Source organism: Aspergillus piperis (genome assembly GCF_003184755.1).
Source record: "Aspergillus piperis CBS 112811 unplaced genomic scaffold BO85scaffold_16, whole genome shotgun sequence".
NCBI classification, from domain to species: Eukaryota; Fungi; Ascomycota; class Eurotiomycetes; order Eurotiales; family Aspergillaceae; genus Aspergillus; species Aspergillus piperis.
This window is the reverse complement of record NW_020291606.1, coordinates 169,932-184,470: the sequence shown is the minus strand read 5'-3', so window position 1 is coordinate 184,470 and position 14,539 is coordinate 169,932. Positions and strand designations below refer to the sequence as shown.

Here is a 14,539-nt window from a genome sequence, read left to right as displayed (position 1 = left end):
ACAGTATTTTCATATTTGCCTGCCATATGATGCCTTGAGATGTGGCACCAACTAGACAACAGCAGGGGACCCCAGACTAGCGCCGTCCGGATGGTCTAAGGCTAAGCAACGATGGGTTTAGCATGCCTGTCCAGCCACAATAGGCTGCATACGCGAGTCAGTATTCGACATCTTGTGAGGGGAAACAGTTTGACACTAAGTTCTAACAACCATAACACCCTTGGGGCAGCACCCGTCTCGCTTGCTTGCGCTCCACGTATCCGGAGCTACATCTTCCTTACAAGGATGCCACCTTCACGCATCGGAATTTCAGCATAGTCACATAGCAAATCAGCCATAGAGTGCTCAAGCTTCTCGAGCATAGATATGATCGGTTCTAAGCGGGAAATATCTCCGCCCCGTTGTCTCGAGATAAGCCACATTCCCAAGCGCCGACGGGTCTAATTTTGGGTGGTCCGGACGAACTAAGCAATGCGCTAACACTACCGCCGTCTCAACTACTGCATGGTGTAGCGATGCAATGCACTTTTCGGGTAAAGGACGTTACACTGGTGTAAGGCTATAGGAGGGGAGGTAGCTATTCTGACTGGTTTGGGTGAGGGGAAAAAGATGAACCCAGCACAGCCGCATACTAACAGTTCTCTTGATTTGCATAATCATACTCGGGGCCTACCTCTGAATCTGCCTTGTCAATCCCTGTCATGGCTGGTCTATTTGAATCCCCCACAGTCCCTCCTCTTTGTCGATCTGCCCATGCGCGAAAGTTCAACGCTATTTTTCGACACAGAGACAACTATGACATCTCCCTTCTCCACTCCTTCGTTCCCTCGAAACATTCCATTATTTTCACACCTGCCATCAGACGACAATGACGAGGCTTCCGACTCTCCTTCGCCTACCGATGTGGCTACTATTTCGAGTGACCCTGCTCGACCTACAAGCCCCGGGGATCGAAGCCCTTCGGTTCAGTTTGCAGCTAGGCGGGAATTTAGACGAAGAGTGGCTTCTGTAACCTCAGCTGAACATATAGAACGCCCAGGAAACTCTACGTCACCGAAGTCTATGACAGTACAGCAATACATGTTAGATTCTGATCCAGCTGACCAGAATTTAAACGCTCTGCGGCGACTAATGGCCGGCTCTCCTTCTTCTCTATCACGATCACGTGAGACACCAAGAATCAGCGGTAGCATTGTGAGTGCTGCCGTATCACCAGGAATGAATGATGTATTTCAGGATGCTGTAGAGGAGCAGATTCAGGGTCCTGCAGAGGGCGACAAACCAAAAGTTACGACAGAGGCTATTCTTTCTAACATGCACAACATCATTCGGGGTCATTACAACGAAAACAACAAGGGATATGCTTACGTTTACCGAGACAGTAAGGATGAAAGTCAGCGCTTCAAGATTGGATCGACGGATCGGCCAGAAGACCGCAAAAAAGAGCTCGACAAGCAATGTAAACTCAAGGACTGGGAGTTGGTACAGGATCCTAAAATGCCTATTTGGGAGTATAAACGACTCGAAAGGCTCGCCCACAGTGAGCTGAAGAACTTCAGATGTGATACTATATGCCCCGGTGATGGTATGAAACATCGGGAGTACTTTTATGGCTCAAACGCTACTGCCTCTGAGGTCTTAGGACGCTGGTCGCGGTGGCTAGTAGATCACGAGCCATATGACAAGAAGAGCGAGCTGAAGCCTTTCTGGTCCGATCGCCTTGAATGTTTCACTGATAACAAAATGGCCTCGTTCTATTTCAACTGCAGGAAAGCTACATGCTCACAGCGAGATTCCAGTCCCGTTGCTTGCCAGGAATGTCTTCAGAGAGGATGGAAAGTGTGGACAGAACCAACGACGTTAGACAAGGTTAAGTACTACTGTCCTTATTATGCCAAGGCCGTATGGGAGCGCACACCCACACTGTCAACCTGTTTCTTCCTTATGGTGTGGGGCAGATTGATTGTGCCGATGATCTTTGCTCTTTTGCATAGTTCCGAACTTCGTGGAGGGTTAATCGTGACTGACATTATTATATGCATATGCGCCCTCTTCTGTCACCTTTCCCAAAACAAGGCACCACAGGGCGAATTCAAGACGAAGTACACCGGTAAGAGAGCTACGTCAGCTTCGGGACAATCCATTATATCTCCAGGGGTGTCCTCAACCAGACATGGCCAAGAAGATACTCCTGCAAAAAAGAGAAAGCGATCATAACAATTTCGAACGATTCGGGAACGTCGGTCTGTCGCTGCACCAAAAGAAACAAAGTCATTCTGTCGCATATGGAATGTTTTGGGTCAGCGCATCCTGTCGAAATCTTCTATGCCATGGGAAACAAGCAAATTGAGATGCGCTCTAGTCAATAACAGGGCAAGTCAGAAAACAAGGTCCATTTCTCTTCGCAATAGGCACGATGTTGTATACGGAGATGTAAGCGACACACCACTATCATCGGTGTGTATATGCTCCATCAATCTTTGCAGCGATCGTTCATGAAACTAGGTTGTCAAACGAACACTGGGCGACAGTCATGGCAGGCTGGCGTGTAGTTCCGAGGTTATGCTGGGATACCCACCCGCGATGATGTCAATAGGGATTCCCGGCCCACCCGGATGCTTGCAAGGCACAGCTGAGGCTCGACCTCGCACTGTATCTGCAGATCGGGATTTGTGATATCAGATCTCTCCCAGGAGCCAGGAACAGCGACTCTTCAAAGAAACTTTCTATTATTGTGGGGAAACCCAAGACCCTGGGTGTTGACGTAGGCGGTCCGTCACCTGACAGCCAACCCAATTGCAGCTATCTCAACTTGGGTTCCACCGGAAGGTTCGTCACAATCCTTGTCTTCTTATTCTTTTCGACTTATGAGGCGGTGGTAGCTTGTATTTCGTCGTGGCGGGCACTCAGAATTGCGTTGTGCCGAGCAATACTATATCTCTTTCCACGTCAACCACACCCGAGTGGCCGAGCAACTCAAGTTGGTCTTGGTTTTACTAGATATGCAGCGACTGCGCCATAGTAACAAACTAGCATACTTCGCAATTAACAGTCAATGAGCGACGAGCATCCAAATGGCTTCGGACAGCCATTCTTCATTGTGACATGGGTCGAATTTGGGTTGGCGATCATCTTCATGATCGCTCGATGCGTTGCTGCGTCCAAACTTATTCATAATGTGGCGAAAGACCTATATTTGGCGATAGCAACATTTGTGAGTACTCTTCTACCTCAGCTTACCATATTGCTGCTAATATCGATGCGACAGATCCTGGGAGCTGCAAGCATGGCGATGATCACTGTCGGAGCTACATACGGGCTTGGTCTTCCGCAAGACATGCTAACATTCAACGAGAGCAAGATGGCACTACTATATGGCTGGGTTAACCAATTGCTTGCCCTCGTTGCGATTGGGTTGGGGAAGCTTACCATTGTCGCCTTTCTCGAACAAGTCCAAGGTTATCAGACCAAAGCCAGAAGCATATTTCTTTGGTCTTTGGCGGGCAGCAACCTCGTCGTGAACTGTGTCGCTGCCATCCTCATGATGCTTCAATGCTCGCCGAGGAGGATGCTGTGGGAAGCATATGCTAAGGGGTATTGTCCTTATCGCAGCCGTATACAGATATTCGGTTATATTCAAGGACGTGAGTGTAGTTCCTCGCTTCCGTGGGTTCATGTCTAACATTGACAGCTTGGTCCGCTGTTTGCGACTTTGCACTCGCGTTATATCCCGTTTCTTTCCTTGCTCGGGTCCACGCTTTCTCGATAGCGACTCGGATCGGTCTCTGCGTACTAATGGGATTTGGCGTCGTGTACTGCACCTCCCCTCTTATCGAATGAACCAATGCTGACGTAGAATAGGGCAGGGGCATGTGCAATAGTGAAAACTGTTCAATTGACTGTTCTGACGAAAATCGAAGATCCGAGCCGTGAGTAGTACTGTTCGTCCACGGCGACATGAGAGCTAACAGACATAATAGAACAGATCGGAACAGTCATTGTTTGGAATCAGTGAGTAGCACTCATCATCTCTATCTTGCCATAGGTATCGCTCTAACGACATATTACAGAACCGAAATGTGGGTCGTATTCATTGTCAGCTGTATACCACCTACGAAAGTGTTCTTCAAGCATGTATATCGCCGAAGTTCTATCCGGCTAGGCTCATTTGTGGACCAAATGCGGCCACGGGAACCGGAGACGAAGCAGAATGAGTCGATGCACTCTAGCTGTTAAGGCACGGTCAATACGAGATTTGGGACTTGGCAGGCAGTCAGTCGATAGGGAGGACGCTTATTGTACTATATGTATTTGTTATATGAGTATATGATACCATGACGTTCGAACCATCATCAAGAGTGTATTTGAAGCAAACTATAGTAGCATGCAATATAGTTTGGAGTAAAAATATGTATAAGATTCAAGCCTACCTATCATGAGCATACTGCTTCTTGCCTATTGAGTCAGAGATAATCATATGACAGTCTATCAGCGCAACACATCATTCACAAGCCCATACATATATTTATACTAAACATCCACCCTCCTTAGAATAATAAGTCACGCCATCCACTCAGTACATACTACAGAAGCGAGCGTCAAATATTTCCCAATCAGTAAATACTACTACTCCCTCCATCAACACCCGTGACTCAATCCCTACCTATCCAGGTAACAATCACAACATTGAAAATCCGCCCCCAAAATCAAACATCCAGCATACCCAATCAGTCCTAAATCCCCCTCCCCAGACCAAACAACTCACTAACTTAGTGAAGATCGGAGCCACTCTTGTCTTACTCAGCTCACCTCAGCCATCACACCAAACTAACCACCTACCCTAGCGAACCAGCTAAGTTAGCTAGCTAGTTAGCTACGTAGTCAACCCATCTCCCACCCCCGTTTCACACTAATTATTGCATTATCCACAAGAACACGATCATAATCCACATTCCACAGAGTAAAAGACAAGAAATTCGACGGCTCGGCAATTACGCCTAGTAGTACCTAGCTAGATACTTTTTCCATTTTCTCTCATGATTGACATGGCTAGTAAGTAGTTCTACTACCCGCCTGAATAAAACCTATTTTCGGGGTTATTTCGGCGAAACAACAAAACATCTTCTAGATTGGGTACCTAGACTACGTATATGTATCTTCTTTCCATATGAGTTTAAAACTTACTTACTATAGTCGATCCAGGGGTAAATAGAAGCGGTACGTACGTACGGAATTTGGCCGGGGCTTGGATCTGCAAAGAATCTTTCTTGGCGCGGCGAGGGCCGATAGGGTCGTTCGTTGTGTTGATCGTTCTTTTATTATTATTATGATTATGACATTTTTAATTTGTGATTTTTAATTAGTATTTGGATTGTTTGTCATTGGTACTAATGTTCACTATTTATCAGTAAAAGTAGGGATTTGATATGTTTGATTGACTACTTACTAGTCGGTGAAACTAGGGAGTTATTGGTTAGTTGGTTGACCCCTGGTTACTTATGGAAGTGCGATCATAGTGGTTGTCACTATAGTAAGTAGTCACTGATAGATCAAGTTCGGTTTAGAATTGTGATGTGGCTAGTAAGTAGTAATCCAACTAGTACTTAGTAGTTAGTAGTTACTAAATTGAAGTGCCAGATTGAAATGACATGCGTTGCGTTTGTGGCACAGTAGGAGTGTGACTAGCATATTAGCAGTAGCTCAATATATATATCCCGCTCACGCATTTATGAGTGCGACATAAGTAATACTAACTACTAACTAATTTACTCCATAGTATTATTACTCAGGTACACTGACACCGGAGAATTAAATTCTTATTTTTTTTTATTCACTAAAATCTATCCAAGAAGTACACACAGAAAAAAAAAAAAAAAAAAAACAAGATATGGCATATTAATCAATCAAACTTTGTACTAAAGTATCAGATCAGCCAAGGACAGTCGGCCCAATGTCTCACTCAAACCGTTCGCAGTGGAACTTTGGAAATGCAGTCCCGGCCGGAGAAACACACACAAGTCGGGAAAAGAGCGAAAGATCGAATGGAATGCGGCATATCTAGTTTTAGTCTAGTACTATTTACCCCACCACGCAATCGTCCAGAACCTAACCACACATCCCCACAATAGAGAGGGGACCAGAGGGTAGGAGGGAGAGAGAGAGCGAGAGATGAAAACATTATGATGATGACGAAATCGTGCGTATGTTAGACTGGATCACTAACTTAGTTAGTTAGTTTTAGTTGAGTTGGTTATCTATCTACGTACGTAGTAGTCTACCAAGTAACTAGGCGTTTATAGTAATCAAGCCGAGGTGGAGGGAGAATCAGACAGAGAGGGGTTATTTTGCACTTTGTCCAGTAAAACTAATCGATTGGAAACGCGACGCTTGGACATTTTACATTTTGCATTTCACATTTCAAGGTCCGGTGAGCTTTGTTGTTTTATTATTACACACATCAATGATCTCTTTGGTTGGAGCCTGGCGCATCTCTCGCATCTTTCCTGTGCATGCTTTGTGGTGGTGGTGGGCTTTGACCATGTTCCAGACACGTCAAGAGTCTAGACTTACGTATCTTTGCTGGCTGGCTAGCTAGCTACTATCTACTAGTATGGGTTCTATACATCACATCAACCGAGCGCTTGGTCGCTCCAGTTGGGTGGTCCGTGATGCAGGGTAGATTGGATGGGTTGGTCGGTCATGCATGTTGGTACCTACAGGCTGGTTCATATGTGCGTCGCTGATCTTGAGAGGGCACGGTTTGCCGCCGTTGTCTGCTTGGCATTAGTGCTTTGCTCTGGTTGGGTTGGCTGGGACTGCCTTTCTGGTCGTGGTGGAAAACAGCCTATTAAATTTTATTAGTTTTGATCGAGTCTAGTCTCTGCCTGCAGGTGGTAGTGACCCAAACGAGACAAGGCTGGCTGCGATAAGGCGCACGATTTGGTGGTGGCGGGTCAGGACTGTCTGCTGATAGGGAACCCCGAGCAATTTGGAATCGGATTGGCGATGTCATGATCGTACGGCGCTTCTTGCTGGAGGCTCATTAGCACCCCGAAAGTGCATGGCGTAACTCTCTCAGCCGCTCATTCCTGGCGCTTAAAGCTCGCGTACGTCCAAGACATGTGGGCTGGCGTGGAGAGCAGCTTTAGTCCAGGGGACAAAGAGGGGTCGAATGGGTAGGTCAGTTGGAGCCGAACGGCGGCCGGCAAAAGGTGGTCATTCGATTGGAGGGGGTTGGTATGAGTCGAGAGGAAATGGCTTCTTACTCTAATGAAAAAAAAAGGAAACTAGTGAAGCCCGGTCAGGGAGCCAGCAGATCATGCGATCGTGGAAGAGTGTTTCTCACCCCCCCTCCCATCCCTTCCTTCCTTCGCTTCCCTTCTTATCCCGGTAGACTATGACCACCCCTGCAAGCCTTAGTAGTTAGTTAGTAGTGAGAAACCCCGATCAGATTGGTAGTAATTTGGGAGGCAAGGTAGCAGTGCTAACTTGGTTTAAGGTGTTACCTCAACCATGTGGCCGGCTACCCACCTCGAACGGCTCCCATCTCGGCCACATGCGGAATCCTAGCAGGATCAATAAAAGTGCCACAGCACGTGGAGTTTATGACCCGATCGCCGGATCCTGGCTAGCCTGGCAGTCAAAAAGAGCGATTAAAAGTAGTAATTGTAATTGAGAGCCTCCCGGATGCTGGTGATGCGATGCAGGCGTATCGCCGGGTGCTCCCCAACGGGGAGCGCTGCGTGGTCCCCGGCCAGGAGGGAGCAAATCCCCCAACGACAGCTGGCTGCGGCCGGTACGTCGAAGCGCTGGACTGTGCACAGTTCCCTCCCTGTCTCCGCACGACATCCACGAGGGGATCAGGCACCGTGAAGAGCGGAAAAGATCCCAGGCGCTTCGGATGGCGGTCGCCGAGAACGGGCCCCATAATTCAATGACGCTGTTGCCGGCCTGCCAACCAACCAGTCCAAGTGTCAACCGCCAGTGCCCATGGCTTTCCTCCGGTGGAGCAAGGCAGCGAAGCTAAACGGACGGAGGAAATTGGTCAATAGGATTCATGTCCTTGGTCGTAAACGGAGATTCCTCGTGACAACTAGGGGATTTTATTGGACTTTTTTTCTTCTATTTATTTTATTTTTTTTTGTCTCAATTTTTTTTGTCTCCTCCCTTCTGTTTCTCCATCAGCGCGATATTTGGAGGGGCGAGTTAATTTATTTGACCTTGGGTTTAGACTCATTTCAGCAAATATTGCTCATTTGCTCAGCCATTCCCCCCCATGAGGAGGACGGGAATTTGGCAAGGTGGATCAATGGCAGTGCCTGTGAGGAGGATTTGTTCGGTTACTCGAGCGTCTGGCGAGCGGGCGGTTAATCCAATTTACATCCACTGCCTCCCGTGAGAGAGCGAGGTTCTTGATCCTGGCCGATCATTTCCGTGGCGGTCAAGGCAATCACAGGATCGGACAATCGGGCGCTCGCCATGCTCCGGACTCTGAGGGGCGCAAATAAACGTGTCACGTAACTGGTAATTGGTAGCCTGCTTAGGGCCGGTCCACGGGTCTGAGTCTGACCGTGTCGGCCAAAGCGCCTCCCCTAACAGTTAGCAGCAACCTTGACCTCATTGTGAGCGACCTAGCACCTTCGGACCACCGTTTCACCGTTGGCTGTTTTCAGGACAGGCAATATTTGCGATCCTCCGGATCTTACAGCCCCGGTCACTTTGGAAGAATATATGGTGAGCTTTCTGGTCCTTCTGGTGTCCCTGCATCCTCTCGCACCCAATCTGCTGGTACCTCTCGCTCCTCGATCATTCCAACCCACACTAGGGAAGAATGATGGGGAAAAAGAAACTGGGCCGTAGTAAGACATGCTGATACCTGGGGTCTAGAATGCCTCAGGGATGTGATAATAGCCCAGAGAGTATTTATGGAGATTACAGCGATCCTCTGGAGTTGACAGGAGGATCCGTGAGCTTGCAGCGATGCGCCAAGCTGTCGTCACAGAAAGTAACCTTTCGAAACGAAACCTGTCGATCTCCCCAGCGCATTGCGTTTGAGCATTGTCAGAATATAGTACGAAGGATGTATCCAATCATCCCTTCTACGGCGTATGGGAAAAACGGTAAGTGGGCATATGCTCTGCTGGAGGGGCGGCGCATCACTGTGTCTAAGGGGGGGCCATCTGGCGGAATAATCCAGAAAGACCCTTTTTCTTTTCTTCCGCCTGATTCTAGTTAGGTCTGCAAAGCCGGGCCATGAAAGGGGAGACGAAGCCAGAAACACGCGATGGCCCATTGGTAAGCCCGAAGCGGTAAGAATCGGGATCCATAGCGTGGCTGGCGGCCGCTAAGGCAGTGGGGGCCAAAAAAGAACAGAACAAAAGTTCTGAGCCTGATGCATTCGCCAGAGGCTAGGCACGCTAGACGAAACAATGATCGGGTCTTATTGCTCAGCGTGGTGCGCGCGGGAAAGCCTCCCAGTGATCGTGGGAGGGAAGGGAATCCTCGAGGGGACGGTTGGTGGTATGGGTCCCGGCTCCCCCTACTCCCCTACATTGCAATCCCTGGTAGGAGGATGAGGGAAGGAAGCATGCATCGCCCCGGGGAAGGAATTAATTGAACCGCCCATTGCTTATCGCCATGTGGTTCCGGATCTAAAAGGCCATGCCTTGCTATCATGACGATCTCGCACGACTCCACGTATGTCAGACGGCGTCGTTCGCAACTAGCTACCCAGCCAGGACTGCCTTTAGCCCCGGCGGACACTTTTCAGACCCGCCTGGATATACGAATCAGGGAATTGAAGGTCCTTCGCATCCTGAAATTGGCCCCCAAACCATGCGGATTCGACAAATCCATCGACGCCGCCTCTGAAGGAAGATGAGCCGAAACAAACCAGAGCATCATCGGGCGGGGGGCTTGTTAATCATTCACTCGGTTCCTGTTACTGGCGGTGACGCTCAACGCCCTCAAGCCTTTTGGGGCTGGAGTTGTTTCCCCCCCTAAAACTTTCCACAACCGATGGAGACTGGGGAGGAGAGAGAGGGGAGGCGAGAGGGGGTTAGGGTCGAGTAAACTAGTTTCAGCCGGCTCTTCCACTATGATAGGAGCTTGTTTCTGCTTTCTCAGGCGGCTCTCAGCCCAAGCCCGCCATCTCCGAGTCTATTCCTCTCGTGGCTCGCGAAAAGAAGTGTTGGTATCGATCGACGGGCCGGTTAGGGCGATACGATTGCTGATGTCAATTGCTAAGGTCTCCTTTAACCCCGTCATTATTCCCAGAGTGGAGTAGCGAGGGGACAGGGGGGCGCTTGCATCCCAAACTAATTCGAGGCTACTGAAGCTGACCAGGCCGGGTGCGATTGAGCTGTTGGGACCTTCACGTGGCGATGGTGCAGGACTATCCCCTATTGAGTACCCTGACTCAGAGCCGGAAGGAAGCATAATCCGACTGGCGTGGCCCATCTTGTCCGGAATAAATAAACTCAGAAAATGAACCGGGTTCGATCCTACTAGTTAGTAGTGGTAGTCACAGTGGTGACGGTGGTGGGTGGTGAAGTCCGACGGTGTTGGGTCACCGTTTAAACGACTAATATTAGCTCAACAACAGGAACGTTCTTCAATGACGGACCCGCTTAACACGATGATGGAGATGGATGGTTCTCCATGCTCTACAATCATCAGACCACAAATGGGGGAAGCTTGTGGCTACCAACAATGCGACCGATGGACATGATCAGATGAAGGGGAAGTTTCGTAGATGGGATCGTCCCCACGTCCAAGAACTATCCAAGGAGGTAACGCGCAGGTCAGTCATGATTGTTGGGTTGGGGATCACAGGGAAAGGTAAAACAATAAATAAAAATACAAATAAAAATAAAAAGAGGGCCCTCTAGTTAGATGGGAGCATCCGATGTGTGGCAGTGAAAAGAGCACACACAGACACAGACACAGACACACACATAACGCCTTTCATCGAGTGCGCGGGAGAGGATTTGAAATAATAATAATAAAAATAATACTAACCACAATAATATCCCGACCTGTCAGGAAAACCCCATAATCAAAACGGGGGGAACCAATTTTTTTTTCAATTCCCAGCTACAAATTAAAAATAGCGAGAAAAATCCACGGTAATTCGTATACGAAAAAAATCCTGGATAAGCGTAATTACTATTCCGATCTAGTGGCATAAGCCCAGGTAAAATACATACACACAGCACCCACCCTCGTTCTCTCTCACGCATTGCCCACCCGCCATAAGCTGCCAGTTTCCAAAAGACGAACCACCAGGTAATCCCCGGCCCCCGTTCGTTGCGCTTATTCGGTCTCTCGCTCGTCTGGCTATCACTAGGCCACCAGGCGTTAAATACTCTCTTCTAGCCGGGCTTCTGGAACACAAAAAAGGGTTATCGAATTGATTTACTACTACCTACATCTACCCGTCCGCCGTCCTGGCCAACCTACTACTTACCACACTACTTACTTTCCCTGGACTCCCGTGGTGGATATAGTTGCTGTCAATCCGGAAGGATTCTCTGCCTAAGCCTACTACCTAACTAACTGTATGTTCCGTACCCTGATTTGTTTTCCTTCGATCTACTTAGCACCTGTTGGTTTTTGTACTTCTTTCCTCATTTCCCTTTACTTCCTTCATCTCTCCAACATCTTAATAAAACCCACCCCCCCATCGTTGATCTTCTGCAATTTCCATTTCTTCTTGAATCATCTTCCTAAAACATCCATTATCTTCATCCTTGTCATTCGCTCAGTTGTTGATCGCCTCTCTTGTTCTTGTGGTTTTGGCGTACTTAAATCGAGCACCCATGTTTTCCAGTGAATTCTATCACTCACCAGGCGACTCGTTCGTTCGTCACAGACAGCTGGGCGATTCTATTCCACGAAGTTGGAGAGTACCATCACCAGCCTCGGCACCTTTCGTCGTTGATCTTACTCACTCTGATGGTGGTTCGGTTCCGCTAAAGTCTGAGACAACCCCATCGGATACCGCACCTGCGTCTACTCTTCCAGGCTGGCTTCCTGGTACACCGAGTCCTGCTTCGGTCTACAGCTCTCCTCGGAGCGAAATATCCAGCATCAGTTCAGGAGAAGGACGGAGTCATCTATCACCTCTTCCTCCGAATCAGTACCTAGGCAGGGCGCCTTTTCCATCCGAGTTCATCTCTCGGGATCTTGAACCAGCAGACTCATCTTCAAGACTGGCCCAAAGGAGTCCCTCGCAAGCCTTTTCACAAATATCACAGTATGTATTGAAAGAAATGACCTTCTCTTCTGAGTGTTACTTACTGAAGACGTTTCCCTCCAGGGCGTCAGATTCTTCATTGTTATCTCAGTCGATGCATCCCGGATCAGTAGCATTTCTGACGACCAACATGGCACACAACTCTCAGAGTATGTTCGCAAGCATGGCTTCCAAGCTCTTCAAATTATTGGCGCTGACGAGGAGCAGATTACGGCTGGCAAAACAGGCCACCCCAGCCTCTCCATCCGACTTCAATGCCTATGGATCAACAATCATATCCCCAGGCACACACACTTCCACCACAATCCGGTTACCCAGCAGCATATCCACCTCAGCATGCCACTTCACAGAGTTACTACCAACCAGGACTCCCGTCGACACATTACCTCACCCCACAGCCGGGTGTGCCCCAGAGCCGACATCAGCCTCGAAGGTACCAATATCCGTACTACCTGAGTTAACTGGGATGAAAATTGATCGATTTCATAGTTCTTCCATTCCATATCCTTATCCCAGCGCTTCCGTATCTGGCAGCCCACCTACCATGCCAGATCCCTCTTTTACATCAACGTGAGGAGACCGAGTGCATCAGGAGACGAATCTTAAGACTAACTTGTTCCTAGACCTCCTTCATACCTAGTCAATCAGCCAGATTACTACCTAACGCCGAACTCTTCACTCTCGTGAGTGGCCACGTTAGCCATCAAGTCTTCGTTCCACCTACTAACCATTTTGCATTACCAGGCAAACCCCCAACTCTATTCCCCAACCACATAACCTGATGCCATCAGGGACAGTGTATTCCTCTCCCGAGTCAGCTCCCAGTTCCTCAGATCCAGATCAAGTTCGCGTTCTCAGTTTTCGGCCAAAACCTCAATGTTGGGACCACGGATGCAACGGGCGTGAATTTTCTACCTTCAGCAACCTGCTCCGCCACCAACGAGAGAAGTCGGGAGTGGTTGCCAAAGCAGAGTGTCCCATTTGTGGTGCTGTGTTCACACGCACCACGGCCAGAAACATCCATGTTGCTCAGGGGAAGTGCAAGGGGGTAGCAAGGGAGCCGTCTGCCGAATAAACCCCCACACAGAGGCTAGCGTCAGGGGCCATGGACATGGCATGAGCGTCTGGTACATGGGCTAGGACATCGCCGAACCTCGTGAATGCGGGCTTACTGTCGGGTTTCGGGCAGCAGCGTATTCTAACAGTACACCGTCTAGGCGACGGACCCAGAACAGAGCACAGATCTGTACAGTGTACAGATGATGGGTGGATCAGAAGAGGGAAAGCCCCACACCACGGACTTGGGCCGATGGACACTGCGAGGAGTGTCCACTTTTTGCATATCAACTTCTCGGAACGAATATTCTTGCATGTGTCGTATTATTTAGTTGCATTTGTTTAATACCCTGTGGGATATCTTACACTGGATAGCAATTTGATCACTTTGGATGGGAGTTTCAAATCATCTACATCGGACTGTCCGTTTGCCGAAAGCATACTGCGGTAAGGACGGTCGCCATTTTACATTTCCGGCTGTCTCTTAGCACGGTGGAGAACGAAGAAACCGAGTTATGACACATTTTGGCGAAAGACAGATAGCGCACAAGCGGGCTTCAAACACGGACCCCAAATACATTCCATTAATCAACGTGCAGTAGTGGACGCATCATTGCCGTGTTAGGCTGGGTCAAAGACCATAAGCACTAAAAGAGACCAGGCTTCCTAGTTCCCTTCGACAACTATTGTTCTGCTCGTTTTATCTGAAACCAAAGCCCCTGCAGCCGAAATACGATGCGGCTTAGCCACACTAAGGGCCTCAGGCAGTAACCCCTCACGTCTAGCACGTGTGGATGCCTGGGCCCGTCACCTGACCCAGTCATGTCGTAAGGCGGGTACTCGATCGGGGCACCGTGTATTTACTCCGATGAATAGTCGCATCCCAAGGACAAGTGACTCACCCATCAGCCTCCCCTCCAAGATGTCGCGTCATTGCTAACCGCCAACTGCTTCAATTCGCCTCAAAACTGTCTAAGTCTTCTTCTGGTTCCTTCTTTGGAGAATACATCCACTTTCTGACGGTTTTATCCGCGCCCTTCATCAATCTTTGACAAACTACAATTCAACCTCAAAATGACTCTAACAGCATCAACCAACTACACACAAGGAAAAGTACATTTATTGAGCACAAAACAGTTACGGGCACACCGAATATACCGAGGGGTCTTAACGATAGCCCACTGTTAGATATCAACCATTCTTTGTCTATAAACCTACATTTGCCGG

At 48.7% G+C, this 14,539-nt stretch overlaps 4 protein-coding genes across 4 annotated transcripts; all 4 read left to right on the top strand.

Moving 5' to 3' along the window:
- Window positions 1–795: 795 nt before the first annotated feature.
- BO85DRAFT_377389 (GIY-YIG nuclease family protein) lies at window positions 796–1,864 on the top strand (the record flags this gene model as incomplete). Its single annotated transcript, XM_025656261.1, has 2 exons — window positions 796–1,709; window positions 1,789–1,864. The coding sequence occupies 2 exons, from the start codon at window positions 796–798 to the stop codon at window positions 1,862–1,864; spliced, it is 990 nt and encodes a 329-aa protein (XP_025513113.1).
- A 1,191-nt stretch (window positions 1,865–3,055) lies between these two features.
- On the top strand, window positions 3,056–4,236 carry BO85DRAFT_490284 (uncharacterized protein; the record flags this gene model as incomplete). The annotated part of the gene is made up of 6 exons (XM_025663655.1): window positions 3,056–3,214; window positions 3,269–3,644; window positions 3,692–3,812; window positions 3,862–3,929; window positions 3,981–4,011; window positions 4,071–4,236. The coding sequence occupies 6 exons, from the start codon at window positions 3,056–3,058 to the stop codon at window positions 4,234–4,236; spliced, it is 921 nt and encodes a 306-aa protein (XP_025513112.1).
- Window positions 4,237–7,928: 3,692 nt separating this feature from the next.
- On the top strand, window positions 7,929–8,511 carry BO85DRAFT_81155 (uncharacterized protein). Its single transcript, XM_025665693.1, has one exon. The coding sequence runs from the start codon at window positions 7,990–7,992 to the stop codon at window positions 8,368–8,370; it is 381 nt and encodes a 126-aa protein (XP_025513111.1). The 5' UTR covers window positions 7,929–7,989; the 3' UTR covers window positions 8,371–8,511.
- Window positions 8,512–11,539: 3,028 nt separating this feature from the next.
- Window positions 11,540–13,717, top strand: BO85DRAFT_425707 (uncharacterized protein). Its single transcript, XM_025658089.1, has 6 exons — window positions 11,540–12,256; window positions 12,320–12,405; window positions 12,464–12,689; window positions 12,746–12,826; window positions 12,880–12,939; window positions 13,001–13,717. The coding sequence occupies exons 1-6, from the start codon at window positions 11,820–11,822 to the stop codon at window positions 13,329–13,331; spliced, it is 1,221 nt and encodes a 406-aa protein (XP_025513110.1). The 5' UTR covers window positions 11,540–11,819; the 3' UTR covers window positions 13,332–13,717.
- The last annotated feature ends 822 nt before the right edge of the window (window positions 13,718–14,539 follow it).

Excerpts from the sequence above, each read along its gene's own strand:
- BO85DRAFT_81155 (XM_025665693.1), top strand. The coding sequence starts at position 7,990 with ATGGCTTTCCTCCGGTGGAGCAAGGCAGCGAAGCTAAACGGACGGAGG.
- BO85DRAFT_425707 (XM_025658089.1), top strand. The coding sequence starts at position 11,820 with ATGTTTTCCAGTGAATTCTATCACTCACCAGGCGACTCGTTCGTTCGT. Across the intron at positions 12,827-12,879 it reads GATCCCTCTTTTACATCAAC|ACCTCCTTCATACCTAGTCA; the intron begins GTGAGGAGACCG and ends ACTTGTTCCTAG. Across the intron at positions 12,940-13,000 it reads ACGCCGAACTCTTCACTCTC|GCAAACCCCCAACTCTATTC; the intron begins GTGAGTGGCCAC and ends TTGCATTACCAG.